This window comes from Aythya fuligula, chromosome 7, assembly GCF_009819795.1.
Source record: "Aythya fuligula isolate bAytFul2 chromosome 7, bAytFul2.pri, whole genome shotgun sequence".
NCBI lineage: Eukaryota > Metazoa > Chordata > Aves > Anseriformes > Anatidae > Aythya > Aythya fuligula.
The window spans coordinates 23,338,908-23,366,128 of record NC_045565.1 but is presented as its reverse complement, the minus strand read 5'-3'; the positions used below and the strand labels follow the sequence as shown (position 1 = coordinate 23,366,128).

General features: G+C 62.3%; 1 protein-coding gene across 1 annotated transcript in view; it reads right to left on the bottom strand.

Moving 5' to 3' along the window:
* The window catches only part of SLIT1 (slit guidance ligand 1), a 42,019-nt gene that overhangs the window by 8,507 nt on the left and 6,291 nt on the right, over positions 1–27,221 (bottom strand). The window contains exons 2-15 of the mRNA XM_032190865.1: positions 23,668–23,739; positions 23,291–23,362; positions 22,669–22,740; positions 3,169–3,240; positions 2,967–3,038; positions 2,731–2,802; positions 2,331–2,494; positions 1,860–2,007; positions 1,272–1,343; positions 1,070–1,141; positions 895–966; positions 629–772; positions 347–510; positions 237–260 (exon numbers count right to left, since the gene is read on the bottom strand). Of these exons, the coding sequence (XP_032046756.1) occupies positions 237–260; positions 347–510; positions 629–772; positions 895–966; positions 1,070–1,141; positions 1,272–1,343; positions 1,860–2,007; positions 2,331–2,494; positions 2,731–2,802; positions 2,967–3,038; positions 3,169–3,240; positions 22,669–22,740; positions 23,291–23,362; positions 23,668–23,739 (1,292 nt within the window). The remainder of the gene's footprint in view (positions 1–236; positions 261–346; positions 511–628; positions 773–894; positions 967–1,069; positions 1,142–1,271; positions 1,344–1,859; positions 2,008–2,330; positions 2,495–2,730; positions 2,803–2,966; positions 3,039–3,168; positions 3,241–22,668; positions 22,741–23,290; positions 23,363–23,667; positions 23,740–27,221) is intronic.

Below are 27,221 nucleotides of genomic sequence, written 5' to 3'. Positions count from 1 at the left end.
ACGGCCCCCTGTGTGCCCGACAGGGGGGCACAGGGGGCATTATCCGCAGGGATATTTGTGTGGGGTGCTGCACACAGAGCCTGTCTGCACCATTTGTGCCCACGGGGTAATGGCACGATTGAGGCTCCCAGCACCCAGTGCTTTTGGTACCGCAGCACCCAGACCCCAGCTACCAGAAAATATGGAAAAAGCAGGGCCAGGCCTCCGGGTCCTGCACCAGCACCCCTGCCTCTTACCTGGGATGAAATACTGCTCCTTGGCTGCAGAGAGAAAAAGCACATCAGCACCACTGAGTGCACGGCAGGGGGCGGGGGGCTGTGGGAGGGGGGACGAGGACGCCTCTCACCCGAGCAGCGAAACTTCTTGCTCTTGATCTGCCCGATGCGCTTGTTGGCCAGGCGCCGGGGGCTGGCGCAGCGGGCGCCGCTGGTCTCGATGGGGTTGGCGCGGAGGAAATCCGCCAGCCACTTCAGGTTGCAGTCGCAGACGAAGGGGTTCTGGGCCAGGTGCCTGCACCGAGGGCAGCGGGTGACAGGCAGCCACCTCCTGGTGGCTCCTGCTGCCACCACAAAGGGACCCCGCCGCAGCATCCCCCGGGGTGCCGCCCCGCAGCCCCGCGGGCACTCACAGGGTCTGGATGGCCCGCAGGGAGGTGAAGGTGCCCTTGGCCAGGCTCTGGATCTTGTTGTCGTAGAGCGAGAGCAGCGAGAGGTTCTGCAGGTCCTGGAAGGCGTCCGCCCGCACGCAGTTGATCTTGTTGGCGTTGAGGAGCCTGGCGGGGAAGGCGGGAGGTGAGGCTGGGGGACGTGGCAAACCCCAAAACCCTGTGCCGTGCCCCCGCCGATGGCACTGACAGCCCCAGTGTCCCCGCGGAGCATCCCACCGGAGCCTTACAGCAGCTGCAGGGCAAAAAGTCCCCCGAAAACGCCCTTGGGGAGGTCCGTGATCTTGTTGCCGTACAGCACCCTGAAGAAAAGGGGGGCGTGAGGGGTCGGGTGGGGGCGGCACGGGGCAGCACCCAGGGGTGCCACCTCCACCCTGCGCCCGTGCCCCCGGTGCGGGCACTCACAGCGAGTTCAGCGAGCGCAGCCCCTGGAAGGCGTCGGGGGCGATCTCGGAGATCTGGTTGTTGCTCAGGTCTCTGAAACCCAAAGGGACAAGGTGGCCTCACCCCATTTTTCTTTCACCCCACATCCCCATCCTCCTGCTGGGGTTCTCTCAGCAGTGGCCTGTGGGGTTCGGGGTGCTGGGTGGTGAGGGGGCACGCTTACATCCTCCGCAGCTTCTTGTATGGGGAGAAGGCGCCGGGGGGGATGGACTTGATGCCGTTGAGCTCCAGGCGTCTGCAATAGGAAAGAGGAGAGGTGAGGGCTGCGGGGCTGGCTGAGCCCCAGCACCCCGTGGACGGGCTGGGGGGGCTGCAAGACCCCAGGCTCACAATAAACCACCCCACCGGAGCAGCCCTGGGGACAACTTGCTGCTCGTGGGCAGGGCTTTCTCCAGCAGGGAGGGTGACGTGGGGGGGACCACAATGTGGGGGGAGCACAGAGGGCAGGGGGCAGCACGGGGGGCCGGGGCAGCACCTCCTCCCCCCAGCAGCCTGGGTCTGGGGGCGCCGGCTGCCTCGCACGCCTCGCATCCCAGCAGGGGCTTTGCGCCGTAATTGGATTCCCCTAAGGAGATTATTTCTCTATTTACATGTTTAATGCAGCTAAATCCAGGGCTGAACCTGGGCAGTGTGAGAGAAGGGCAAGGCCCTCTGCCCCATAGGGGCACTCTGTCCCCGTGTCCCCCCCGCCTGGAGCCACCCCGTGCTCGCAGTGACTGCAGGGTCCCCATACCCACGGCCCCACACTCACATCTCCGTCATGGTCTCGGGCAGGTTGGCGGGGATGGCCGTCAGCCCCTTGCCCCGACAGTCCACGATGCCGTTGCTGCAGGTGCACATGGCCGGGCAGGAGCCGGAGGACAAGCTGCAGAGCTGGGCACGTGCCCCCTCCGTTTGCCCTGGGGGGGGAAGCAAAGGGGATTGCAAAGGGCTGGGACAGGAGGGTGGCACCTCCCCAAGGAAGGGAGCCTGGTGGCACGGAGCTACGGGTGCACAAGGTCCCGACCCCATACAAAGGACACGCAGCCCCGAGGGCATGGATTTACACCCCCTTGTCACAGCGACAGGGTGCGGGTGTCCCCGTGGTGTCCCCACACCAGGGCTGGAGCCCGTGGCGCGCAGCTGAGCCCAGGCTGCAGAGATGGGCTGAATCCACGGGGCAGATTTTGTGACCCCATCCGTGTCCCCGCCCCGGTGCCCGCCGCCTCCCCGTCCCCCTCACCGGAGCAGCTGAACTCATTCTTCTGGATCTCGGCCACGTTGAGGCCACGGAGCTGGGCTGGAGCCGCGCACTGGGTGAAGAGCCCGATGGTGGGGCGCTGGCGGAGCCACTGCGACAGCCAGGCCAGGTGGCAGTCGCAGAAGAGGTGGTTGGAGTGCAGGCGGCTGCGGGCGGACGGGGGGTCAGCGGCCGTGGGATGCCCCCTGCCCACCACCCCGAGCTCTGGCGGCCCCAATTTCCCCGACCCAAAGGCCACAGGCACACGGAGAGGGTGCAGAGGCAGTCATGGGGAACCTGAGGGCACCTCCCCGCGTTGCCAAGGCCACCTCGCTTGGGGGACGGCAGGGGTGTCCCCTCCAACCCCTCCGTCCCCTCCTGCTCCCCCAGCCCCCCCACTCACAAGGTCCGCAGCTTGGGCATGTGGTTGAAGCTGGACACGGGGATGGAAGTGATGTTGTTGTTGTTCAGGGTCCTGCGGAAGGCAGAGGGGGGCAGCTCAGGGGGGGTGAGATGGTCCAGGCGGCACCAACCCCTGGGGGCAGCGGCACCCACCCACTCCCCACTTTTGGGTGGATGGATGGAGAGGCGAGGGAGGGCATGTGGGCTGGGGACTGCAGCTGCCCCCCGGCCACTTACAGGACCTCCAGGCCCCGCAGGGCACGGAAAGCACCGTCCTCGATGCAGCTGATCTGGTTCTTGTCCAGTTGCCTACGGGAGAAAGCAGCAGGAGCGTTGCTGGGACAGCGCAGGGCCGCCGGCTGGCTCCCCGTACTGCCCGCTGCCCAGCCGACCCCAAACTCCTCCGTGCCAGCCCGTGCCCGGCCCTGCTGCCACTCACAGGTTCTTGAGGTCGGTGGCCCCGCGGAAAGCTTTCCTGGGGATGGCCTGGATGAAGTTCTCGCTCAGGTCCCTGTGGGAGAAGGAAAATGAGCAGTGCCTGCACGACACGATGCTGCCTGGGATCAGTGTGTCCCCAGGCAGGGTCACGGCACCAGGGATGCCCCAGGGGCTCTGCACAACCATAATTTGGCCCCCAGGGACCTGCAGCCTCACTGGCCACACCGAGGTGACCCTAGGTCCATCCAGGGGGGCTGCACGTGGCTGGGGTCCCCGGCACTGGTGTCCCCTGGCTCCGATGAGCAGAGCAGCAGGGCACAGCTCTGGGAAAACCCTCAGCACTTAAATACCCTGTGACTGCTATAATTACAGGTCCCTGCTGATTAACCGGTAATTACACTCGGTGGCTCCAGCGGGCATTCCCATGGAGCCTGCCCTGCGCTTCAGAGGGCACCCATAATCAGGTCAGTAATTTATCACCGTCCGTGCAATCACCCGCGCTGCGCACCAGGGGGTTGGATGCCCTGCGTGCACCCAGGCTGGCTTTTAACAACCGTGATGGCCAAAAATCTCACTGCAAAGTGGGCTCGGGGGGCACCAGCTCAGCCCACCCCAACCTCAGGGTCCATGGCCACAGTGGTCAGGGGGGACCTGGCCACTGGGGAGTAGATCTGAGCCCCGTGCTGCCATTCCCTCTGCCACCCCGGGGTCCAGGAGCCCCTCTGAGCTCAGCAGACACTGGCACTGCCTGCTCCCAGCCCCACACCCCCAGAGCCCTGCTCCAGCATCCTTTAGGGCAGGAGGCTGAAACCTCGCTCGTGTTTCTCCACTCGCAGCCCTGGCGTGCCCGGGGAGCAAATCCCAGTGCCTGCCTGCAGGCTGCTCGCTTCTAGCTCCTGAGGCACACGCGGCGAGGAGGTTGCAAAACTTACTCCGCGAGGCTTCTCCCCTTCACAGCTTTTCGTGGCAGGCACCGATGAGGTGCTGCCGTCTGGGGTACTGAAGCCAAGAGGGACAGATGCTGGATGCGAGGGTTTCAGCAAGGCCCCAGTGCCGCGCGCACGCTGCCGGCACGGTTACCCAGCTGACGACAACAGGACAAACACATGCTTTGCCTGCGGGATCCTCAGTCCCCGGCGTTAGAACAAGGCCCGGCCCCTTCCCTCCTGGTGTTTCGTTGCTCCCAGCTATGTTTGCTTTACACTTTGGCGCCGAGGAAACAGCAGATGGCACGGCTTCTCCTCGCTCCGCCGCACGGCTCCCCGCACCCTCGGCGGCTGTGCCAGCGCCACCTCGCACCCCTCCAAACACCCTGGCTGTCCTTTCTGGTTTCGCTTCTAGGTTTTTTCCTAAGACCTCAAGTTCAGGAGCTCCTGGTTGCTGAACCCAGAAGATGCCCAAGCAGCTGGCTCATCCACAGCTCCTCCATCCACAGGGACCACGAGGCTCCCTGCACGGTGAGGGCGCAGAGGGCTCCGATCATCCTGGGGGTGTGAAGGGGGAGGATGAGGAGGGGAGAGCAGGCTGTGGGGCTGTGCAGCCTCCCTCCTGTGAGGGCCAGAGGGCAGAGCTGGATGCCTGCACTGCCCACAGCCCGGGTGAGCCCTCTGGGGGGGCTGCAGCCACCCGCTTGCCCGAATTGAGAAGCTCGCACCTCCTACGCTCAGCGGGCACAGTCTGGCTCAGGCTCTCCGCAGCCCGTCTGCAAAGCAGGGCCCCCGCTTGCTCCCCAGGAACATTTCCACCCCTTCCTGGCCCGGCCCCATCGCAGACACCTTCTGTCCCCGCTCTCACCTCCTGGAGGGCTTTCTGGCCCAGCAGATGCCTGCTAATTAGCAGCCACCGTCCCCAGCCCACGGCTGCGAGATGGGGAGGGTGCATGCTTCAATTCCCCATCTCCCAGCACCTTACGGATGGGCTCTTGAGCCATGTGCTGGCAAGACATTGGTGTTTGAGCACCTGATGCAGCAGTTGGGGTTTTGGAGACTCACCTACTTGGATCTCATCCCCCAAAATGTGACAGAGACCCCATTGTGTGCACAGTGCTGGCTGGTGCGACACGAGGACGTGCCGCGGAGCAGGCGGTGCCCTCGCAGCAGGGCACGGTGGGGGACGAGCCGGGAGCCCCGGCGCGGTGCCAGGCAGGGGGCACGGCCCCCTCGGGGCTGGCAGGGGCTCGGCAGCGGGAGCCAACCCCCCGGCGTGCCGCCCTGCCCGGCGCTTAGCGGGGCGCCCGAGCAAAAAGTGTTCGACATCACTTCCCAGTGGGGAGCCCACTCAGGCAAACAAACCCCGGCAGCCTTAATCTCCGCCGCCAGAGCCCGGCGGGCGGGAGGGGGCCGCAGCGGCCAGGCGGGGAGGCCGGGGCTGTCACCACGCTCCCATTCTCCCGGCTAATCCCGACTTCACACTTTAACCTGATTGAGCCTTGTTCGGAGAGCTGGCTCCCCGTGCGCCGCGAGGGGATTAGGGCCGGGCGCAGCGGGGAGGTAATCGCTTCCTAGTGGGGTCGGCCCCGTGTCCTCCGAGCCCCCCGCTGCCTGCCAAGCGTGCTGGCAGGGCCTGGCAGCCCCCGACACGGTGCTCCCCGTGCTGCAGCTCCCTGCAGCGGGCAGCCCGGCTTGGCAGCATCCTCCAGGGTGAGTTGGGGTAAATGCCGTGGGGTGCTGTGCTGGGTGAGACCTTGCCGGAGGAATCAAGTGAGGGCCACGGCACTATTGAGCAAGGCGGTGTCCTGGTACCCCCAGGGAGCTGCTGCTGCTGGGGGCAGATGTCCTGCAGCTGCACCAGCGTGGAGCTGGGGGACCGAGGCAGGGTTTTGCCCACCGTGCCACCCAGCCCTGTCCCCACCTCGGGTTCGTGCTCCCGCAGTGTGAGCATTACGTCAGGCTCTTCGATTTTTAATGGGCTCCGCCAGCCCAGCTGCCACGCTGGCCGAGGAGGACGGGGCAGACCGCCCTCCTGCATCGTCCCTGCCTCAAAGTGCCACCCCCGAGGTCACCAGGAGCCTGTGCACCGCCTGCTGCCACCAAGCAGGGCGAGGGAGGACCGGCACAGTCCCCCAGGAATGACAGCGGAGGGACAGCGAACCCGGGGTCACCCCGATGCTGGCTCTCCCCGCCCAGCCGCAGCAGGGTCCCCGCTCCAATCTCTGCCTGTCCCTGCCCCTGCTGGGGTCCCAGGGGCTGCTCCTGCCGCGGTTCAAGGGCGAGCAGCTGCGAGGAGCATCCAGCCTGCGCGCCGCGGCACAGCCCTCCCGCGAGCCGGCCCCGCTGGCAGCCGGAGCGAGCGCTTCATCAGGCGGCCCCAGCCGCCAACAATTACGTGCTGAGTAAATCGATGGGATATAATTGGACTATTAAGATCTCATTATCCTCCTGGCTCCCGGTGCCGCAGCTCGCGGCGCGCTGGGGAGACCGTGACCTGCAGCCAGAGAGGCTGCAGCCAGAGGGGCAGCGGGGACGGGGCGCACGGTGACACTTCCATCACCTGCTCCTGTGCCGCCTCTGGGGGTGATCCCTGCACCCCAACACAGGGCCTTGATTCTGCACAGGACCTGGTCCTGCTGCCCCAGGAGCCAGGCAGATCTGGGTTAAAGGAAAGTCCTTGCAGAGGGACAAGAGGATGGCACGTGTTGGCGGCACAGCACAGGGAAGAGCGGGTCCCGCGTGGGCTGCACATCCAGAGCCACGGGGCTCTGCTCGGCGGGGAGGGAGATTGTGGGAACAGGAGGAGCTGGCCGAGGAAAAGAGGGGAGGGTGGGCGGGAGGGGGAATAAAGCATCTGCCACCCACCCTGGAGCCACTTCAGAGAGGGAAACAAGTTAAAAGCAGCAGCTCTAATGGCAGCACAAGTGCAATAACGAGCTGCAAACCCTGCATGCCTGTCGCCGCCCCCTCCCCACACCGTCCCTTTGTTCCTGCAACTCGTTAGCTGCGGGAAGGGGAGCGGACGCCAGGCCCAGGCATCGCCACCCACTCCCTGGCACACCAAAACAACTCGAGGGAGTGACAGCGCCTGCCCCAGCCCCACTGGGGCAGAGGGACCTGCTGCATGGCTGAGACTGCCCAGGCTCCAGCAGACGGATGGATCCATCAGGGCTTTTCACCACCTGCACGTCCCTTGCACCCTGCAAGCTTGCTCTCCTCCCTCCTTCCATGCTTTTCCTTCCGCCTTGTCCTCTAGAAGCAGGAACCCCCTGCAAAAACCCCCACAGAGGTGTGGTTTTCTTCCACTTTCCCTGCAGCCTGCCCCCCCCGAGCAGCGCATTTCACGTCTGCATCGCCTGCTGCTGGGTCACACGAGGCTCTTCCATGAGTGAGAGGGCAGCTGCAGCATGCACAGCGTGACCCCCGTCACTGCCAGGGGGCAGAGAGGGGCTCGGGCAGCAGCTGAAGTACCCGCACAGCCCTGCGGTGGTCAGCACGGGGTCAGTCCCTCCTCACCCCATCATGACCCCGTGCACCGAGGCCAGCTGGACCTGCTGGGTGCCGGTGCCGTGCCATGCCAGGAGCAGTGCCGGGCTCCAGCAGGATGGGAAAGTTGCATCCAGCAGCTCACAGCAACAGAAACACCCCGACTCCACGCGGCAACGCTCCTCCAAAGTGCAAATGGAAAAGCAAATAGCTCTCCTGCCCAGCCAGCCCTGGCGCTGCGGGGAGCTGGCTGCACCTCTCATTAGCGGGCTTGTCCCGAGGTTTGCTGAGCTCAGAGCTAATTGACTCCCAGCCTCTGAGGGTTTTAATTGCTAATAAGTGTGAAGCCAGCCCTGCCGGCCCTCCTGGATTCCTCCCAGGTGCGAATGAGGCTGAACCAAGCCGAGATCCACGTCCTGGCTGTCCCAGCCTGGCCAGGAGAGGTGCGAGGCTGCCCAGGGGCTCGCATCCTGCAGCTCCCGGGATGGGATGGCAGCTCCAAACCCTGCTCCCAGCTCCGGCATGGGCTGAAGCAAACCCTCTGCCCTGGAGGGTGCTCTGGAACCGACGCTGAACTCCACGAGATCCAGCTGGAGTTACGTGCTGAGATGCCCTGCGAGTCGGCAGTCAGGGGCTGGCTCCCCGTGGAGGAGCGCTCCGTGAAGCCCCTGGCACAGAAACACCACGAGAAAGCCTCTGCCTGCTGCAGGCAGCACAGCTGCAGCCCTCCGGCCACCAAACATTCCCACCCATGAACCTCCTCCTGCGTCCAACCCCTCCTCCTCGTTTTGGGGAAACAAACGAGGTGCCAGGAGCACGCCTGGGTGCTCGCCTCATCCCCGCACGTGGAGCGGGCACAGCAGCACCCTGCAGGGCACAGAGCCCCCTGCATGGAGCCCACGGGTGCCTGGGGGGCTCGCACAGCCCGTCAGCCTCAGAGCAATGGAGCAGCCCCTGCCCCTCCGTAAGCTGCCATGGGGTTAGTTAGCTTTGAGGCTAGCAATGCGTGGCCTGTCTCTGCTCCAAACGCATCTCATGTCAAGTCCAGGCACCCCAAGAGCCCGCGGCTGGCTGCGAGGTGGGGCACAGCCTCAGACGTGCCTGGATGGCCAGCTTCCAGGTTATCCGTGCGTCCAGTTTGCTCTGACAGCCCCCCAGGAAGCTGACAAGCGGAGGCTGTGCGTTCCCCAGGAGGTCTCTACAATTGCAGGCGCTTCACAGCGGCTGAGCAGCTCGCTGCCGTCACCTGCGCTGTGCCAGAGCACGCAGCTCTCAGGGGGGCCTGGAGAAAGAAGCACGCACACTGCTACCGCTGCTCCCCCGTGCCCATCTCTGCCACGTCACGCATCCCTGGCCGCATTTCAAGCAGCTCAAGCAGGGATCGCAGTGCAGGTTCCAGCTGAGAGAAGGGGAATGGCGTGCACAGGGTGGGAGCTAGCACCAGAGAGATGCGCTGGCCCGGGCTGTGCGTGCAGGTATCGCCACCAGCACCCAGCGCGGTGGCCCTGGTCTCCTTGGCACGCTGGTGGCTCGCTGCCCGTGGCTCTAGGACCCAGGGAGAGGAGGCGCCGAGGCTGATTACCCCTGACAGAGGGGGTCTGGCGGGTTTATTTTTAACAGTTCTGATTGAAGCTGGTTTCCTGCTGGCATTAACACTCCCGCATCATTATCGGCTCCCCGGCTCCCAGCCACCAGGATGAAAGCGGGGATGAAGTCCCCGAGCAGCGGGGTCCTGGCCGCGTACCCTGCAGGGGGAGGATGCCCACGCGGACACTTCTGGCAGCTGCTGAGAGAGAGATGAGGGGCATCGGAGGCAGGCTGTGGGGCTGGCACCAGGGGATGCACGCCAGGCAGTGCTCATGCACATGGGAACCGTCCCCGTGCAGCCTTGGGACAGTGACACCCTCCCTGCATGTTGCTTGCCCAGGCCAGCAGCCAGGTCCTGGTTCCAGGCACAATCCCATTCCAGCACCCCCCAGCTCCTGGAGGGGGGCACAGGGCAGGGGTCGCAGCCCCTTTATTTTCAGGCTGGGCAATGCAATGCGGAGCAGGTACCGGGGGATCCCTGGGGGGCAGAGCTGGGTGCTCAGGGCTGAAATCCTTTTTTTTTTTTTTTTTTTTCCTAAGAAACAGTCAAATTCCAATGCATGCAGGCTAAAAATACACCCCAGTCTGCCAAGGGCTCTGCCCGCTCCTACATCTCTTGGATGATTCACATTTTGTCGGATTCCAAGATTAAAAATACCAGGGTTTGGAGACAAGCGCGTCTCAAGGAGGTGTCAGAGCCTGGCGGGAAGCAGCAGCAGCCCCAAGCTGCGAGGGGGCACGGCCAGATCCTGGCATGGCCTGATCCTGGCACGGCTGGATCCTGCCAAAGGGGCCGGGTGCCTACGTGGGAGCTTGCCTCCAGCTTGTACCTCGCGTAATTACGTTCCCGGGTATGAAATCACCAGTAACTAATTAGACGGACCCGTTCCCGCCTAATACGCCGAAAGCCGCCTCCTAATTAAATATTATAGGGCTTTAAAAGCATTTCTGACAACATATTAGGTATGTAAAACACTGCAAATTAGCCGGCGCTCCCACTGAAATCCTGCCAGGGAACAATGCGTCTTGCTGGCCGGGAAGGGATGCGGGACACGGCTCCATGTGAATTGGGAGAAGGGCCCTTTCTGCTGCCTGAGCTCTTCATTAGGGTGTGGGATTCGCAGAGCACAAAGGCTGCAGCCCAGAAACTCCGAGCCCCTGGGCAAAAAGCCCCCGGTATGATCACGGCAGCAGAGGCAGAGGGGATGCCAGGGAGCCCCGAGCTGGTTAGGTGAGCATCAATGCACATTGTCCACGAGCACAGAGATGAGGTCCCAGACACCGCAGCTCGGAGGGGAAGGGGTGTTTTATCCATTATCAGCTCATCCAGCACCACGGGCAGGCACGGGGAGATAGCGGGGAGCTGCTCAGATGCTCGGAGAGGCAATTTCCACCCAGCTGCAGCGCATTTGATGTCGTGTGAAGCCCATTTCACACACGCCGCCTGCCTCTGCTTTGCACAGGACACGAGGATAGGGCCAGCCCCTGCACAGCCCCCGCCATACACGAGCACCCCACAGTGCCCCAGCCATCCCGCGGGGCACCCGGAGGTCCCCATTGCACCCATCGCACCCCTCTGGCCAGCAAACAGCTGGGTTTGGTCTCGTCCTCCTGAGAGCCCAGTGGGGATGGAGCTGGGGGCTGTGGAGCTGGGATGCTGAGGGGCTGCAGCATCTCCCCTCCTGCACGCAGCAGCAGCACCGTGGCTGCTCCAGGGCCGGGCTCTTCCCCTAAAAGCAGAGCAGAGAGCAGGAGGCTTGCAAGGGAGAGGGCTGGGAGCGAAGGTAGGGAAAAAAACACCGGGTAATTGCCCACAGACTCGCAGGGTGTTTGAAATTCACACTTCAAAGTTGGTGTCTGAGGGGCCCGGCCTGCCTTTGCGGCACACCGGGGGCGAGTCGGGGAGCAGGAAGGGCAGTGGGGAGAGGAGACCGCTCGCGCTCCCATGGCTCCAGTGCCAGCACCAGGCACGCACTGGGCTGCGCTCACCCTCCCCTGCTGCGGCTGCCAGCAGTGCCCCTGCCTGTCCCTGGCACTCCCAGCCGAGGGATGCAGACCTGAGACCCCAAACCGGGCCAGGCTGTGCACGCTAATGCTAAACAGGGCGGGATTGAGGGGCTAAGTGCATCAAAGCCAGGCTTTGGACTGGCTTAAAAAGGCACCCGGATTTTAATCTGCCCACACCAGAGACGAGGAGACCCCCCCAAGCCATCTGCAGCCTCCTGAGCAGCATCCCAGCACCTCGCACAAGGCAGCCAGACGCGGCAGGGCTGGCCAAGCAGCTCTCCGGGACAAATTATCCCCTGTGCACCTCAGGGACAGCCACCCCAAGCCCCTCTGCTCAGCCCCAGAGCACAGGACCCATCCCTCCCAGGGCTGCAGCCCACACCACTGCTTTCCAGGGGATCAGCAGCCTCATCCCCTTTATCCAGGGACAGATTGGGGACAGCGTGTGTCCGTGGCCACAAATCCAGGCACCACTCTCCCTCCTCCAGCCCCGAGACCTCCTGAGCTCCCCTGAGCCTCGCCAGCTGGAAGGCTCCCCCTGCAAAACCCCATCTGCAGGGCTGGGAGATGCCTTCTCCCGAGGCAGCAGGGGGCATGGGGAGGGTGCAGGTCACCGAGAGGGGACAGGACCCACGCAGGGACAGGGGCTGCCATGCACAAAGGCAAGCACAGCAGCAGGGAAGGGGTCCCGCTGCCCGTTTTGCAGCAGGAGGAGGATTTGCGTTGCAAACAGCCCCTGCCCCTCGTTGTTTTGTGTGACTATCTTATCCCTTATCAATAATTCACAGGTACAAACGATAACGTTAGCTGCCACGGGCTGGGAGCCACATGTCCCCGGCGAGGGGGAAGGGGCCGGGGCGGTCGCTATTGTTAATGCGTGTTGCAGGGGGGGGTGGAGGTGGCTTGGATAAATATTTAACAACGTGTCTCCGAGCAAATGTCCATGACCGAGGGCTGAACATGGGTTTTACACAGAGCTGCTCCTGCCCTGCAGAGGGTCATTAGCATGTTAAAAGCCGTCAGAGCGGGATGATGGAAGCCCCTCATGGGAGGACCCCCCCCAGCACTCAGCCTCGGGGGGCTGCTGGCACACGGCAGGGCTTTCCCTGCCAAATTCCCCTCTCCCCAGCACAAAGGACGGGGCTGTGCCCTGGGTGGTGCAGGGGAGCATCCCAAAATCCCGTACCGAGGGCAGGATGCGGGTGTCTGCCCCTCCGAGGGGGCACTTTGGGTGCCTGGGGTCTGGTGGGTGGCCGTGGCCGCGCATTGTGCAGCGGCGTGACAAAGGGCAGACAAAGAGCCACACACCACATCGGGGCGAGCTTCCTCTGCCGGCCTTTCTTTCACCATGTGGAGGGTGAGCTTTCCGTGTAAATCCCCGGGGCGCGAGGGGAGAATGAGTGTCTTTGTTGGAGAGGCTGGAGGGGTGGAAAAAAAAAAAAAAAGAGAAAAGGCACAAAACCCAACCGGCAGCACAAAGATTCGCAGGGCGTGCAAAGAAATTCCGACAGGCACAGGACCAGGGCTGCACCCATGTGCTGGGAGCTTTCCCTCTGCACCCCTCCTTCTGCACACGCTGTCCCCAGAGGACCCCAGGGTGACAATAATCCAGGGGCAGGCTCCCAGCGACAGCCCCAGAGCACGCAGCCACCAAGTCACCCAGACCGTGCACCCCTGTGTCACCCAGGGCAGGGGACATCCAGCCGCTGGGACGCCCCTGCCCACGCAGCCCAGGCACAGAGCTGGCCCTGGGGACCTGCTCCAGGTCTGTCCCTTCCCATTTTGACCACGGGGGAAAGCAGCACGCTCTCCTTTGGTGCTTCAAAGGGCATCACGTCCATCTCTCCCCCGCTGAGTCTTCAGTGGTTAACAGCGCTGAAAAAGCCAAGTTTATTTCTAGTCTGAATTTGTCTGGTTTCAGCCTCCAGCTACCGAACAATTTTATGCTTTTTCTCTTTATCTTCCGTTAAAAAAAATTAATGAGGTGTGTACAATCAGGCTTCTCCCCATGCAGGTATGCAGAGGCGGTGAGCAAATCCCCTCTCACCTCCTCTCGCACGCACTAAATAGGCCGAGCACTTCATTCTTGTCACAGGGAGGCAGGTTTTCCACACCTCCCATTGCACTGCACTTCCTCTCCGAGCACTTTCTAATTTCCCAGTCCCTGTCCCGTGGGCCCTGAGGCAGCAGCACGGTTCGGGGGAGCCCTCCTGCATGGTGACCCCCAGCCCTGCTCTGCTCATCCTCACCCCCGAAGCTGCAACGAGCAACGAGCGGGCTGCGAGCTGCCTGCTAAGTCCTTTTTGGTGTAACCAGGTCCCCAGATGCCGCTCGCGGTCTCGTAGCCGTGACCTACATTTTTTTCCCAGATGCGAGCCCTCGCGTGCGGCTGTTTGCCAGCACAGGTGTTTCGGCAGAGCCACGTGCCCCCAGCTGCTCCGTGCACCCCGTGTCCCACTGGCAGCCCCAACCCCGCTCCCTTCGCCCATCAGCACACCATCCCTGCCAAACCCAGCCGCAATATCCCACTCCGTGTCGCTGCAGGTGGCTTCTTCCCCAGCTGCATCGCTCACACAGCACTCACCTCGTGCCCGCACGCAGGCACGGTGCGAGAAACGGAGGCGAGGAGCAGCCAAAGCGTTGGCAAAAATCAGTTTTACCACCCAGGAATTATGGTGGGGCAGGAGCAGAGCCCCCCAGCACACTGCCACCGCCACGATTTCCCCGTGAAGTCTGCCAGTGAATCACGTTGTCAGAGATGCTACACTGATTTTGCAGAATATTAATGTTTTCATGGCAATCTCCTTCAGGCAAGAGTAAAATGACTTGCCGAAGTCTCGGTATATCATGTCAGCGCAGTCGCTACTTATCAACCCAATTTGTCAGCTCATCAAAAAAAATGATATCGGGTTTGTTTGACGAGAGCAATTTTCCGTGTGGATTGGCATTAATTATCCCTTAATTCCTCCCTGATTGCCGCCCGTGCCGGTGCTGTAGCTGGGATCGGTGTCGTGCCGGAGGCAGCTCCGCGTTGCGGGGACGCGCTGCCGCTCACCACGGCGCTGTCACCACCGGGGTGACAAAGTGCCTGACACACAGAGCTTGGTGCCCCCGGGCACTGCTCCTGGTCAGGGTCACACCGGGTCCGGGGACCTCGTGCCACCCCAGCACAGAGCCTGGTTTGTGGATCCTAGCCAGGGCTGGGGACCTTTCCACCCCTCCAGCCCCATTTCTTGGGCAGCGTGTGCTGGGGAGGCCCCCGGCAGAGCCAGGATTTGCTTTCTCTCCGGTCAGCCCTCGGGCTGAGGAATGCGGGGTCAGCACCCGCGGGGCTCTGCGGAGAGGCGCTTGTGTGGCGGGGACGCGGGAACATCCCCTCGCGGCCACGCTATTTATTCTCTCAATATTTGGAGAAGGAAACGAGAGGCGGGGGACCAGGCCTGGGCCAGGATGGGGGGCAGACGGCGTGTCAGCACAAAGCACCCCGCGGGGCTCCTTCCCCTTAGCCCTGAGGGGCTCTTCTGCAGCCCGCTCCCCTAAGAAGCTCAAAGCCTGCTGTTAGCCGTCCTGCGGCACGGGAGGTGTCCCCAGCAGCCAGGAGATCGCGTCACTGCTCCCAGCCATAAATAAAACCCAGAAGCAGTGACCCTGCCCACGGCCCTGGGGGTCCCCATTGGTGACAGCACCCACTTAGCGCTGCCCTTTGCTGGCGCACACCTCATCTCTTCTGTGACCGACGTGCTTCCCATCCCTGCTTTGCAACCGGGGTGACTGAGCCCCAAGGTACCCCCAGAGCCCAGGTGGGGGTGCAAAAGGCTAAATATCATCGATCCTCGTGTTATAACCAAGTCTTCCCAGCACAAATTGCTGCCTTGGTGGTGCTGCCGTGGCTGTATTTGCACTGCCAGCTCACCGCGGAGCTGTGGCACCTCCAAAAGCTGGACCCACACGCTGTGTTTATCCCCTGCCCAGCGTGCCCGGAGCCTTGTGACCTCTAAAAGGCTCCTGGTGCATCTGCGGGCTGGCCCCGGGCACCGAGAGGCAGCCGGCAGCCCAGGGGACCCTGTCCCCACAGGCACAAGCTCAGAGCATCCACTTGCCACAGCATCACGGCTCCCAGCCCCGGCCGCCTCGCCCCCAGCTGGGGTTGGGGTTGTGAGGCTGTTTCCCAGCCCGGGATGCCCATCTGGAAGCCATTAGGCACCTTTAATCCCCCTCATCCATTCTGGTGCTGTCTGAGCTCCCCCCCACCAACACACACAAACGCTGCCATTCAAGCAGTTAATTTAAACAAATTCTGCCCAGCCGCCACCTCGAGGAGCGATGAAAAAGCCAAACGAAGCAGCTCAAAGCCAAGGGGGGGAGAAAAAAAAAAAAAAAAAAAAAAAAAAAAAAACTGAAAGAAAAGAAAGAAAAGAAAGAAAACCACTCGGCACAGCGGGGCTGATACCCAGAAAGACCAGCTGCATCCTCCTGTCCCAGCCAGCCACAGTTCCTCCCCTCTCGCAGGCAATCAGATACCATGCGGGCTGTGTAATTGGATGGCGAAGGATGGAGAGAGACATCTTAAAGCTGGGCTCTAATCTCATTAACACCCGGCTGCGGGGATGCTGTGAAATCGCGGGGATGCAGGAATGAGCCGCACGCTGCTGCGCCCACGGGGAAGAGAGCGAGTGAGCCGGAGCGCCCGGAGAAGGAAAATGCCTCTGTACGCACGGTGCCCCGGTTCCGTCCCCACCATGCTGATTAGTAATTAATAGTGCTGGTGGTAATTGCGCTCTTGCTTTAATAGCCACTGCCGCAGACCGGCACGGACCCAGCAAAACGCGCGGCCGCGCGTTTTGCTGGGTCCGTGCCGGTCTGCGGCTAGTGGGGACCACGAGCCCCCTTGGCAAATCCCCCAGTAGGGTCTCGTGATGGATCCAGCCCCAAAAAATGCATCCCCAGGCCCCCGTTGCCTGGGCGACCCCGCAAGCCCGCATCGCATCACGGTGGCCCCTGGGAAAAAGCATCCCAAGCCCGGGATTTGGATAGAGGGGGGGGAAGCGCCCACCCACCTGTGGGGCTTGGAGCAGGACAAAAGCCCCTTTGAGCGCCGTGCCGAAGCCCCCACAGGGATGGGAGGGCTCTGGGGATGCGGGGCCAGGATTTCTGGGTCCCAGATTGGTGTGGGAGGGGTCTGGGGATGGAGATTCCCCTCCCAGCTCGGAGGTGAGGGGGTATTTTGGGGCTGGAAGCAGCGTTTCCTGTGCTTTCCATCAAAGTTTAATTTAATTCTCTGCTCATCCTCCATAGGATCCCGGAGCCATCATTTCCCAAGCACTCAGAGGATGGCCACGCTCGTCTCACCAGCACCTCCTGGAGCAACTCCTTTGCTCCCCGAGCAGCTCTGCCCCAAACTCCTTCTCCCACCAGAGGAAAAAGGGGGGCAAGGAACCCACTGCAACCCCCCAGCTGCGTCCTGCTGCCCCATTTGCAGACCAGAAGACAGCGAGACATCTTCGGTTACAAACAGCTCCCCCAGGAGCAGTAAAAATTAATCCAGCTTTTCCTGTCCTGAAGGGAAGTACAAACGGGGACTAGAGCCTCAGGGGGCAAAGGGGGGGGTGCAAAAAACACGGAAAGGGGGGGAGGCCATGGGGAAGACCCTGTAATCCCCAGGCTGCTGCGGGGCGGTGGGGGTCCCGACCCCAGATGTCTGTGTCTCGCTGGTTAAGTGGGGATAAGCCCGGGATGATAATTAGTTTAACACAGAGGAGGAGCTGGGAGATGAGCCCCCACCTCCCTAAACCCCCAGAGAGGGGCTCCCCAACCCCGTGCCGGGACCCCCCAGCGGTAGGGGCAGCTTCCCCTCGGCAGTGCCCCCAGCCCCCTCCGTGCTGGGAAACGCCACCCGAGGGAACCGCGGGTTAATTAGGCAGCTCTGCACATTGCCACGTCTGGGGGATACGTGTGCGGGGGTACCGAGCTACAATTTGCTTTAAAACCACCACCTCAGACTTCTTTCCCTCATGTCCTGGAAATCAAATTACCGGAGGATGAGTCTGCTCACGATTCTTTGAAATTACTTTGAACCTTTCTCCTAACCGAGCCGTAAAAACAGGAGGAAGGAAATGTTTTTATTCCGCCACCAAAATATACAGACAAAGGGAGCTCTTCTTCCAGTGCTTTTTTAACTCTTTCAGAGGAACAAAAGTGGTTGCGGGGGGCGGATAGGGCATATTGGTGATAAACTGGGACGGAGGGGTTGGAATATGTCATTGCGCCGTGCAATTAGCACCGCTGCCCAGCGTTAGGAAGATCAGCCCTTGATTTTTGGGTTGTGTTTCAATGCAGGTTGCAAATCCCCTTTTGCTGGAGCAGGGAGGTGGGCAGCGATGCTCTGCAGGGGACAATGATACAAAGAGGGGGCAGCAGCTGGAAACAGCCCCTCGCTTTGGCCCTAAACCCTATGCCTTAATAACTTTAGGAAAGTCAAATCCAAGCCGTGCACCCAAAGCAGGGATGAGGGCGCACGGGGCAGGTGTCCCACACAGCAGAGGCCGGAGGGGGGTCCCAGAGGCAGGTAGGAGAGGGGCGAGCATGGCGAGGGTGGGAATCTCTGGAGAAATGCCCTGGTGCAGCCGCAGCCCCCCAGCCGCCCGCCTGGCAGCGTCTCCTGCGCGGTCACCTCCCCACCTATTAGTGGTGCATTTGTTTCCCCGCGTTTCCTTAGAGCTGTCACAAGCCACACTGACTCTTTGTTCCCGGGGGCTGCGGCGGGGCCTCTCTTCCCCCTCCCCAATCCCCCCTATCCAGCTGGGGGGGGGTCTCGCCTCGCACAGACCCCTCAGCCCCCCCCTCCTGATTGGTATTCGGGGGGACGCGTCCCAGCCCGGCCCCCCCAGCCCCGCGCTGCCTTGCTCCATCCCCGACAGAAGGGTCTTTGTCGGGGAGCGCGAGGGGGTCCGGCACCCGGAGTCGCGGGGACAACAGCCGCGGGGACAACTTGGGCACGGTGACAGCGGGGACGCGGTGCCCGAGGGGAGGGGGATGCTCCCGAAAGGGGCTCCGCATCCAGGCGTTGGGGACGGAGGGGGTGACTGCTGCGGGACCCCAGAAGGGGTGCAGGGCATCCACATCTGTGCGCAAAGCTCCATGCGCGTGGGGTGCCGACGCCAGCACCGCGCCGTGCCCGCGGGCCCCTTCCCACGCAGCGGTTCCCAGGCACACGCCGAGCTCCCGGCTGCAGAGCGAGGTGTGGAGCACAAAACCTCACCGGAGGCACCGAGCCTCAGCCAAAGCCCCAGCAGGAGCGGTGTGGGAGGATGGGGCGGGTGTCTGGCACGGGAGAGCCGGCACGCAGCCAGAGCCAGCCCACCGCCTCGGCAGGATTGCCAGCGAGCAGCAAGCACGAAGGAAACATCCCCGGGGTGCTGTGCCAGGGGAAAAGCACCCCCTGTGCACCCCAATCTGCCCGTGCACACGCTTGGCACCAGCACCAGGGCACAGGACCGCTCATCCACCCACCCAGCGATCCCCTAGCCCATGTTCCCATCCCGCCCGGCGCTTCTCCATCCATCTCTCCTGCTCCCACCCGGGGCTTTCCCCGAGCAGCGCCGCGAGGAGCGGTCACTGGCACAGTCTCGCAGGCAACACCTCCCACGCGCAGCCAGCCCCATCTGAGCGGGGCCTGCTTTGTTATTCCTTCCCCCGACAGCTCCTTTTTCACTTGTCACCCTGTTTTGCTACTATGCAGCTCACAGCTTCCTCCCGCGTGCTTGTGGTCCTCTCCTTCTGAAGGATGTCATTTGCATTTTCTCGAGTTATTTAACACCACTCGATTTTTTTTTTTCTGCCTGCCTTTAGAGAGGCAATGGGGCTGCTTTTGGGCCAGATGCAGGGGTGGCAGCAAGGAACCTGCCCCCGAGCTCGCTGTAATGCAGCCCCCCGTACCTGAGCACCCCGTGGCGGTGCTGGGGACTCAGGTCAGAGCTCCCCTATCGCCCAGAGCTTCAAACACGCCTAGTGCACGGAGGGCTGCCTCACCCCTGCTGTCACTCCCAGTCCCCAGATGGGAGCAAAGGGACAGCATCGCTGCTTTCTGCAGGCTCCGGCCACCAGAGGAACACCTTGCTAGGAGCAGGCGCCCCCAGCTCCCACAGCATCCCTCATGTCCCCAGCTCTGCCTCGGGAAGCCACCGGTGCTGATTGAGATGTTAACGCCGCTTCCAAGGAGCCCCAGGAGGCTGGCTGCTGCCCTGACAGACGGACAGGGAGCAGGACTGCCAGCCCTTTCTTCCCCCCCGGCCTTGGCGGCGAGCACGGACGCAGCACCAGCTCCTCCACCGTTTTTGCTGGCAGGGGTCTGACGAGCCGTGGCCGGCATCCGAAATGCTCAGAGCTGCCCGTGCTGAGCGCTGCTCCTCTCCTCCCTTGTGCCAGCTCGGCTTCCCTGGGAGGAAACTCGTTATTTATAGCCGTCCTGGCTGCTGGCAGCACGTTGCCACAGCCCACGGCTTTGCCTCCCTGACGATGCACCCGCAGCGGCTCCGTTCTCACCCTGCTGCCTCGGCCACCCCGGGCTCCTCTCTCCTCATCTCCCCGCCCAGCACCCCCAAAGGGGCTCAAATAGAGATTCAGGGGAAATATTTGAAGGGAGCAGGGAGAAACCCGAGGGCTTGGCTTTTCCCAGGGGAAAAACAGCTCCCACCAGCTCGGGAGAAGGGCAGAAGCGAGCGGGGCTGAGCGGAGATGCGCACGGCCGCCGGGAGCAGCGCAATAGCAGAGGTCACCTTCGTGCCTGGCCGATTCCCCCGGTGCAAGGCGAGATGCATTTTTTATCAGCTCACCACTTCACAGGAGACGTGCCCTTCCCCAGCCCGCCGCGGGGGCAGCCGAGCCCCCCCCCCGGGCCTGCCACGCTTTGTTCTTCCGTCCGGCGCTGACAGTTTAATTAAACCCAGTTTGAGATGGGGTCGCCTGGGTCAGGCGCGCCCCGGCAAAGCCTCAGATCAGCGCCATTTCCAGCCACCGGCGCTGCTTAATGAGTTACCCGCTCGTTACGGCGGGTGTCAACAAGGGAGGCCGTGCAGCCCCCCCTTGCCATCCCGCTGTGGGTCCGGCTCAGCCCCTTCGCTGCCTCCTGCCCCCAGGCTCAGCCCCAGGGCACCCAGGGCAGGATGCAGCCCCCAGACCCAGCCCTTATGCATCCAAATGGGGACGGAGTGGCATGTCCATCCCAATGGCAAACTGGATGGCAGGAAGGGAACTCAGTGTGCACTGAAATCTCAAATTTTCAGGCAGTTTCTGAGCCCACAGGCTGTGGCAGCAGCAGCCCCAGGTGCTACCCTTCCCTTGAGGAGGGGGCACCAGCTCTGGCTGCATTTACTGCAGCCGCCCCTGGCTGAGACAGGCTCTGGGCAGGCGTCAGCCCAATATGCCCAAGTAGCAAGAGAAAACATTCCTCTCCAGGCATCTCACCTCCCCCACGGCCTCATTTGAGGCTCGTTTTCCACTGGCCCTCTCCTGCCATTCCCCAGCTTATTTGTGCCCCAGCGGATCAGGTTTACCCCCAGCCCATTCCATTATCCTGATGCACAAATGCTCTTTGCAGCCTGGATCTGAGTAACTAATTGCAGCTTGCGCGGGGCCAGGAGACCGCAGAGCACCACTGGAGTGGATTAGGTTTTGACACTTGGACCCAGGAGGCGGAAAAGGCCTCTCTCGATCCTGACCCGAGCCAAGGTCCTCCTCCGCGTGCCCGCGAGAGATCTCTGCGAATGCAAGACCATCGCATGGCTGTCACCCACCGCACATTCAACAGATTTGCCCCAACTTCTGCTGCCACGTAACCACGGTGCTGCTGAAGACGCAGCGAGAGGAAGGCTGGAGGATGCTGCAGCACCCAGGCCAGCGCCCAGGCACCCATCCGAGCAGCCCCCTCTGGGTCCCGCACCCATCTCTGTCTGCTTGAGCTGCTGCCCGCCTGCTGGACCTGGGAGCCCCAGCAGCCCCGCAGCTGGAGATGCACACAAGGGCTGGATGTGGTGGGCAGGGCACGGGGAAGCTGGCACGGACACCGGGTGCTGGGAATGGTCTGGGGACAGCGCCCTGTAAGAGCTCTCAATTCCCGTCCCATCCCGCACGGTGTCCCGGCCAGCCGCTGGGGCAGGAAGGGGGCTCTGGCCACCCCAGATCCCTTTCAGCAGTTAAATAAGCACGAAGCCTGGTGGAGAGGCTCCGATTTCAGCTCGAGCAGAGCTGATTTCAATTTAGCTTAAACCTGTTCCCCACTGACTCATATCCCTGTAGCCCGAGCCGGCTTTGCCGCAATTTAAGAGTGTCCTTGTGACCTCCCGCACCGCCGCACCAGCAAGGTTTCAGATCTCACCTCCTGCTAAGCCAGCGTGACGGGGCGTCTAGACAAGGTCTGCACTGGCACCCCCTTCCCTGCCATCCCCCCAAATTGTCCTGGGGAACCTCAGGAGAAGGGAGCCACGAGGAGAGTCGGAGGCAGGTCCCTGATGGTCCCCAAGCGCAGCAGCCGGTGCTCTGAGGGACTGGCACCACCTTTTGCTGGGGGGCTGCAGGACCCAAGCCTGCTCAGATTGCAAAAAATAAAAATAAAAAATAAAAAAACATCTACAGGTGCCGTACCAGCAGAGATGGCCAGAAGACAGCTCTAACGTGGGACAGAAGAGGTTTGACACCACCAAACCATGGGGTGGGAAACGACAGCGGAGCAAAAGGGGGGGCCTGGTGTGTGCCCACCCGCACGGAGGGGTGCGAGGGGCACGTCCCCAGCTCCATGATGAGCCACTTTTTGAAAGAGCCCAGTGCTAAAATCCAGGGAAGATGAAAAGGGAAGCATGTCTGTTTGTAAAATAACTCTCTCCACTGTGTTCTTGTTGCGCAACGGGCGGCTGGAGGAGGATGGGCCTTTGCTGGCGCCACGCTACGGCACAGCTGAGCTCAACAAATGCCATTTGATAATTAATTGAACGCCTGTGCTATCAGCTGCCATTACCTAGGCCCATCGCTGGCGCCCGTCCACCATTTCACACATCCCACGCTGGCAACCCACCCGGCGCTTTAACCCTTCATTAAACACCGCGACCGACTCCTGGCACCCGCAGCACCCCCCCGGGGCAGAGCAGCTCCAGAGCCTGCCCCAGGCACTGCCGTGCCTCTCCTGGCAGCATGCTGGCCCATTCGCTTATTTTACCCCCCTCCTGCCTCAGTGGGGACCTGACGTCCTCAGTTCCCAGCTGGGAAGCGGAGATGGAGGATGCCACACGCACAGACCTCGCGTCCTGGCCCCAAATGCCCCGCTCCTGCGTAGTGCAAGCGCCCTCTCCGCGTGGTGCAGAGCACCCAGCCCGAACCACCAGCACTTACAGGACATTGTTAAACACCAACACAACCCCTGAGCCCCCCAGGGGACACCCCTGCCCCTCCAGCCCCCCAGCAGCCCCACGCAGAGCCGGGCAGGGGACCCGGGAGGTACTCACAGCCGCGACAGAGCCTGGTTGTGCTGGAAGAGGAGCTCGGGCAGGGCGTGCAGCTGGTTGCGGTTCAGCCGTCTGCGGGGAAGGAGGAAAGGGTCACGGGCTGGGGAGGAGAGCTGCCAGCCCCACCCCGGGCACAGTTTTGGCTCGCTCCGGCGCGCACGCTTCCAGGTGATGGGAGCCAACTGGGCATTAATAGATTTACTCACAATATTGCAATTATATGCAGACAGGACTCCAAGCTGTTAGCTGCTGATTGCTGCTTAACTGCGCTGTTAACCTGCTGCTCGCTCGGCTCCTAATGTTTGCTCGAGCAGCTCGGGGGTTTTAAGCTGCTGAGCTGTTTTATTGAGTACTGAACTGTAGCTCAGGGCTCCCTGGCTCACACACAGGACACAGCTGATAAGAGTGGTAGTGATTTGTGTTTAACCTGCCCCTCACCTCAAAGCATCACAAAGGGCTTTGAGATCTGTAGGAACAGCAATGGGTTTGCTTCCCATGCCGCTGTGAAGCAGCGATGCTGTTTGAAGCCACGCAGCACCGATGTGCTATGGGTTAAGGCAGAAAGTGCCCGCGGGGAGCAGAACTGCCACCCCGTGCCACCCCCTGCGCGCCCACCACTCACAGCCGCTCCAGCTCCTTCAGGTCATCGAACGCCCCGCGCTCCACCATGCTGATCTGGTTTTCCATCAGCTGCCTGCGGAGAGGGACACAGGGAGAAGGGGTTGGCTTTTGGAGGAGTGGTCTCCAACCCAACCCGACCCAACCTGACCTGACCCAACCCAACCCAACCCAACCCAACCCAACCCAACCCAACCCAACCCAACCCAACCCAACCAAACCCTACCCAAGCTCTTTCTCCCTGCTGGAAGCCCACCATACGCTCCAGCCCAATGTGGGTGCCCGCCAGCCCCACCAGCAGGTGCCCGCCAAAGGGCTCAGCACCATCCTTAGCCCCCCAGAGGGGCTGCACGCTGAGCGTGCCACTTGCTGGGGACTCACAGGACACGGAGCTGCTTCAGCCCGGAGAAATCGTTCTTGTGGATGCGTGTGATGTTGTTGCCGTTGAGCTCCCTGGGGAGAAAAAAGGTAGAGGTCAGGGGGAAAGTTCTCAGGAGCCAGCGGGGCACTGTGGCCCCAGAGTCCCCAGAAAGGCATAGCCAAAGGACTGCATTTCTGTGCCCTCAGTGCACCAGCTGGCATCGCTCAGGGACCACGAAGCAGCACGGGACTGCCCTGCTCCCCATCCTGCCCATCCCCACGCGTCCCTGCCTGCCCAGCTGCACATCATCCTGCAGGGAAATGCAGCAAATGTCTGGTGGGCTCATCCCAAATTCACTGAGCCACTTAGAGAGGGCAGGGGCAATAAGAAAGCCGACAACTGGCCCCTGGAGAAGCAGGATGCCTCCGAGCACTCCGCTGCAGGTCACCCACATGCATGAGGACCGGTTTGGTGCTCAGCCACCTCACACCTCTAAAGCACATGCCTGTAGGACGAGCACACTTCAAGGGCTTCTGTAACCCTTCTGCGAGCCAGGTCAGTCCCTATAACCCACCTCTTAGGAGAAATAAGGAAAATCCTGCTCCCTCCGTGACTGCTGCCCTGTCCAGGGTCTGCCCAGTACCGGGACATGGTGTGCCCTGCTGGCCCGAAGCCCACTGCACCCATCCCTAGCCGAAGCCTGCCTCCGTGGCCATAGCAGGGTACGGGGTCAGTGTCGGGATGGCCCCAGAGGCGTCGAGCAGCGTGTAGGGCCGCCCGGTACAGCCCGCGCAGCCGCGCACCCCGGGGTGCTGCCATTGTCCCGGTGAAGCGGCTGATAATGGCTAATGAGTTCCAGCTCGCCGTTATAGCCCCATAATTACACAGCTATTCAGCGGCTGAGATTGCCGGGCTCCTGCCATTATCCAGCCGTGTGTGTGCCTGCGTCGGGAGGGAGCTGGGGGGGCACGTTACTAGGACACAGATGAATGCAAGTGGGGAATGAATAGAGGCTCCCCAGCCCCGGCGATTAAACCGAGACCCACGCTCGGGCTCCACAGCCCCCCCGGCTCGCCCTGCCTGTGCCGCACGGCATCGGGCTCCAGCAGGGCTGGGGATGCACGTCGGGGGGCTGCCACCTCCGGGGACTGCTCTGTGCCTCTGTGTGGGTGCCCATTTCCCCACAGATCCCATCCTTGGGGCCAGCCGAGGGAAGGGGGGAACCCCTGCTTCGAGTGTGATTTTCCCCAAATGTCCTAAAGGGTCCGTGCCGAAGCAGATGGCCTCGGGGAGGTCCCCAGGGCTGCATCAGAGGCCAAGAAGAGGTGAGCTCCTGGAGAGGGCAATTTCCCAGCAGGACCTCACATCACCTTGTTTTAGATGTATGTTAAACCATAGGCTGCGGTGTGTACGTGGAATTTGGGACATCCCTGGTACCGCAGACGGAGCAGAGCAGAGCCTCGATACGAACACTGCCCAGCCTGCACAGCCCAGGGATGAGTCCCTGCACCAGCACTCCAGGGCAGGAGCAGCAGCCGGAGAGGCAGGGCACACAAAGCAGAGCACAGACAGGCAGAAACATCCAACGGCATGGATGGGCCCCTCCACGTGCCAAAACCAGCACCTGCCCTCTGCCAGGATAAAGCCTCCTGAACCCAAAGACTCTCCAGCACACGCAGGCACAGGCAGGGACGCAGCATGCTGCTGCCCACCCAGCCCGCAGCATCCTCCCTGGGTGCCCCCGAGCACCCTGGGGTGCCCTGGGCATGGGGTTGGTGGCCATCCCCAAGGCCACAGTGTCCCAGGGCCCCTGCACAGCCCCGCTCCCTCAGGGGCTCGCCCTGCGCGCTCCCTGACAACTGCTCTCGGCATCTCCCCGTGCCTTTGTTCGGGTAAATGATGGCCTCTGCAGCCGAGATGGGAACGAACAGCAGGTACAGCTTATTTGTAAGGATGCCGAGGCAACCCTGCTATTTAACTTCAGGCCATTTTTTTCCCCCTCCAAATCCCCCTCGGCTCCTCGCGGAGATAAATCACGCTCTGCTGTGCCCAGACCCCGGCTCCCTGCGGCTCAGCTGCCGCCGCCGAGCCCTTCCCAGCGAAGCAAACCCCTGCCCTGCCCCATGCAGCAGAGCCTCTGAGGGCTGGTGTGGCTGGGGACCCGCCTGGTACTGCTTCTGGGCTGTGATTTGAAAGCCCAGATGCAGGGCACGCTCATCCCCCTGCAGCAGGGGGGATGTCTGGATGCTGCAGCGGGCTTCCTTGCACCACATCCACATAGTCTGGGCTGATATTTGGTTCCTGTCTCTGAACGGCTCGTTCCTCTCCCAGGAATGTGTCCTTTCCCTCTCCGGGGTGGGAGCTACACCAACTCTGTAACAAACTTGCCGAGTGCAAAGGCTGCGGGGTAATTTATGAACCGCAGCCGACACGAGCGGTATTTCCCTGGGCGCTGATTTATCAGGAGCAGGGGAGGGGAACGCTGTGGGGGCAGCGCAGCCCGTTTGTGCTCCGTTACAAAGCAGCAGCTTTTTGGCACGCACACGGCTCCCGCCCTTGCACTCGTCTGCTGAGCCTTGCTCCCCCACCGAGGCAGAGAAGTAAATTGTGGTGCTCCCAGGACAGCCCGAGGCATCTCCAGCATCTCACCCCTCCTGCCACGAAGACCATTGCCAAATTCTGACCCCCTCTCGCTGCAGGTGGGCCCCATCCGTGGCCACCACGCTGCTCCCGTGCCCATGCAGCTCCCTTCCTCCAGCCCCAGCAACCCCCTGGCACATGCAGCCCCCATCCTCTCCATTTTTCCAGGGTAAGACCCTCCAGGTCGTGCTCCAGCCGCATCCCTGCTGCTGGCTGCTGCCTCCCACCCGACACCTCCCTCCAGCCCCCAGGTTCCTGCATCCTTTTGGCCAGACAGCTCCTCCTGTTCCCCAAGCCCACTCTGAAACCTCAGCCCGTCCCCCAGCATGCTCGCATCTCTCCCAGCCTGGTGTCATCTGCAAATGTGGCAGGCAGCTCCCCTTCCATCACGGTCCTGCTAATGGAAACGCCGAAGAGGAGCAGACCCCAGACTGACCCCTGTGCTCAGCACTGGGGCACAGAGCAGCTGCAACCTTTCATCCTGTACTTTTTACTGCATTTCTCAAGTCTCCTCCAGATTTCACTCAGCTGCTTGACTGCAACGGAGTCCCAGAACAGGCCTGGAGCTTCACAGCCCTGGGGATTTGGTGCCTGTGGTGCATAGAGGGGAGCTCACCACATCTAGAGGCCGAGGAGCGTGTTTGGGGTAACCCCATCCCTGCAAGGTGCAGGAGGGGATCTGGGATGCTGCTGCCTCTGTTTGGGGAGAGGCACTGGGCACCCACACCGACACAGCGGCACAAGGGGCTCAGCACCTTCTCCTCCTTTTCCTCCCCACCCTGGCCTTCAACTACCCTACAAGGAGGAGCCCACGGGGTTCACCCCCCTAAGCCCCTCAGGGGACGCAGCACACCCCAGCACAAACACCCTCCTAGGAGCCTGCAGGGCGATGTGGCCAAAAAGGGGAGCCCCAGGAGCAGCTGTGTGCTCTCTG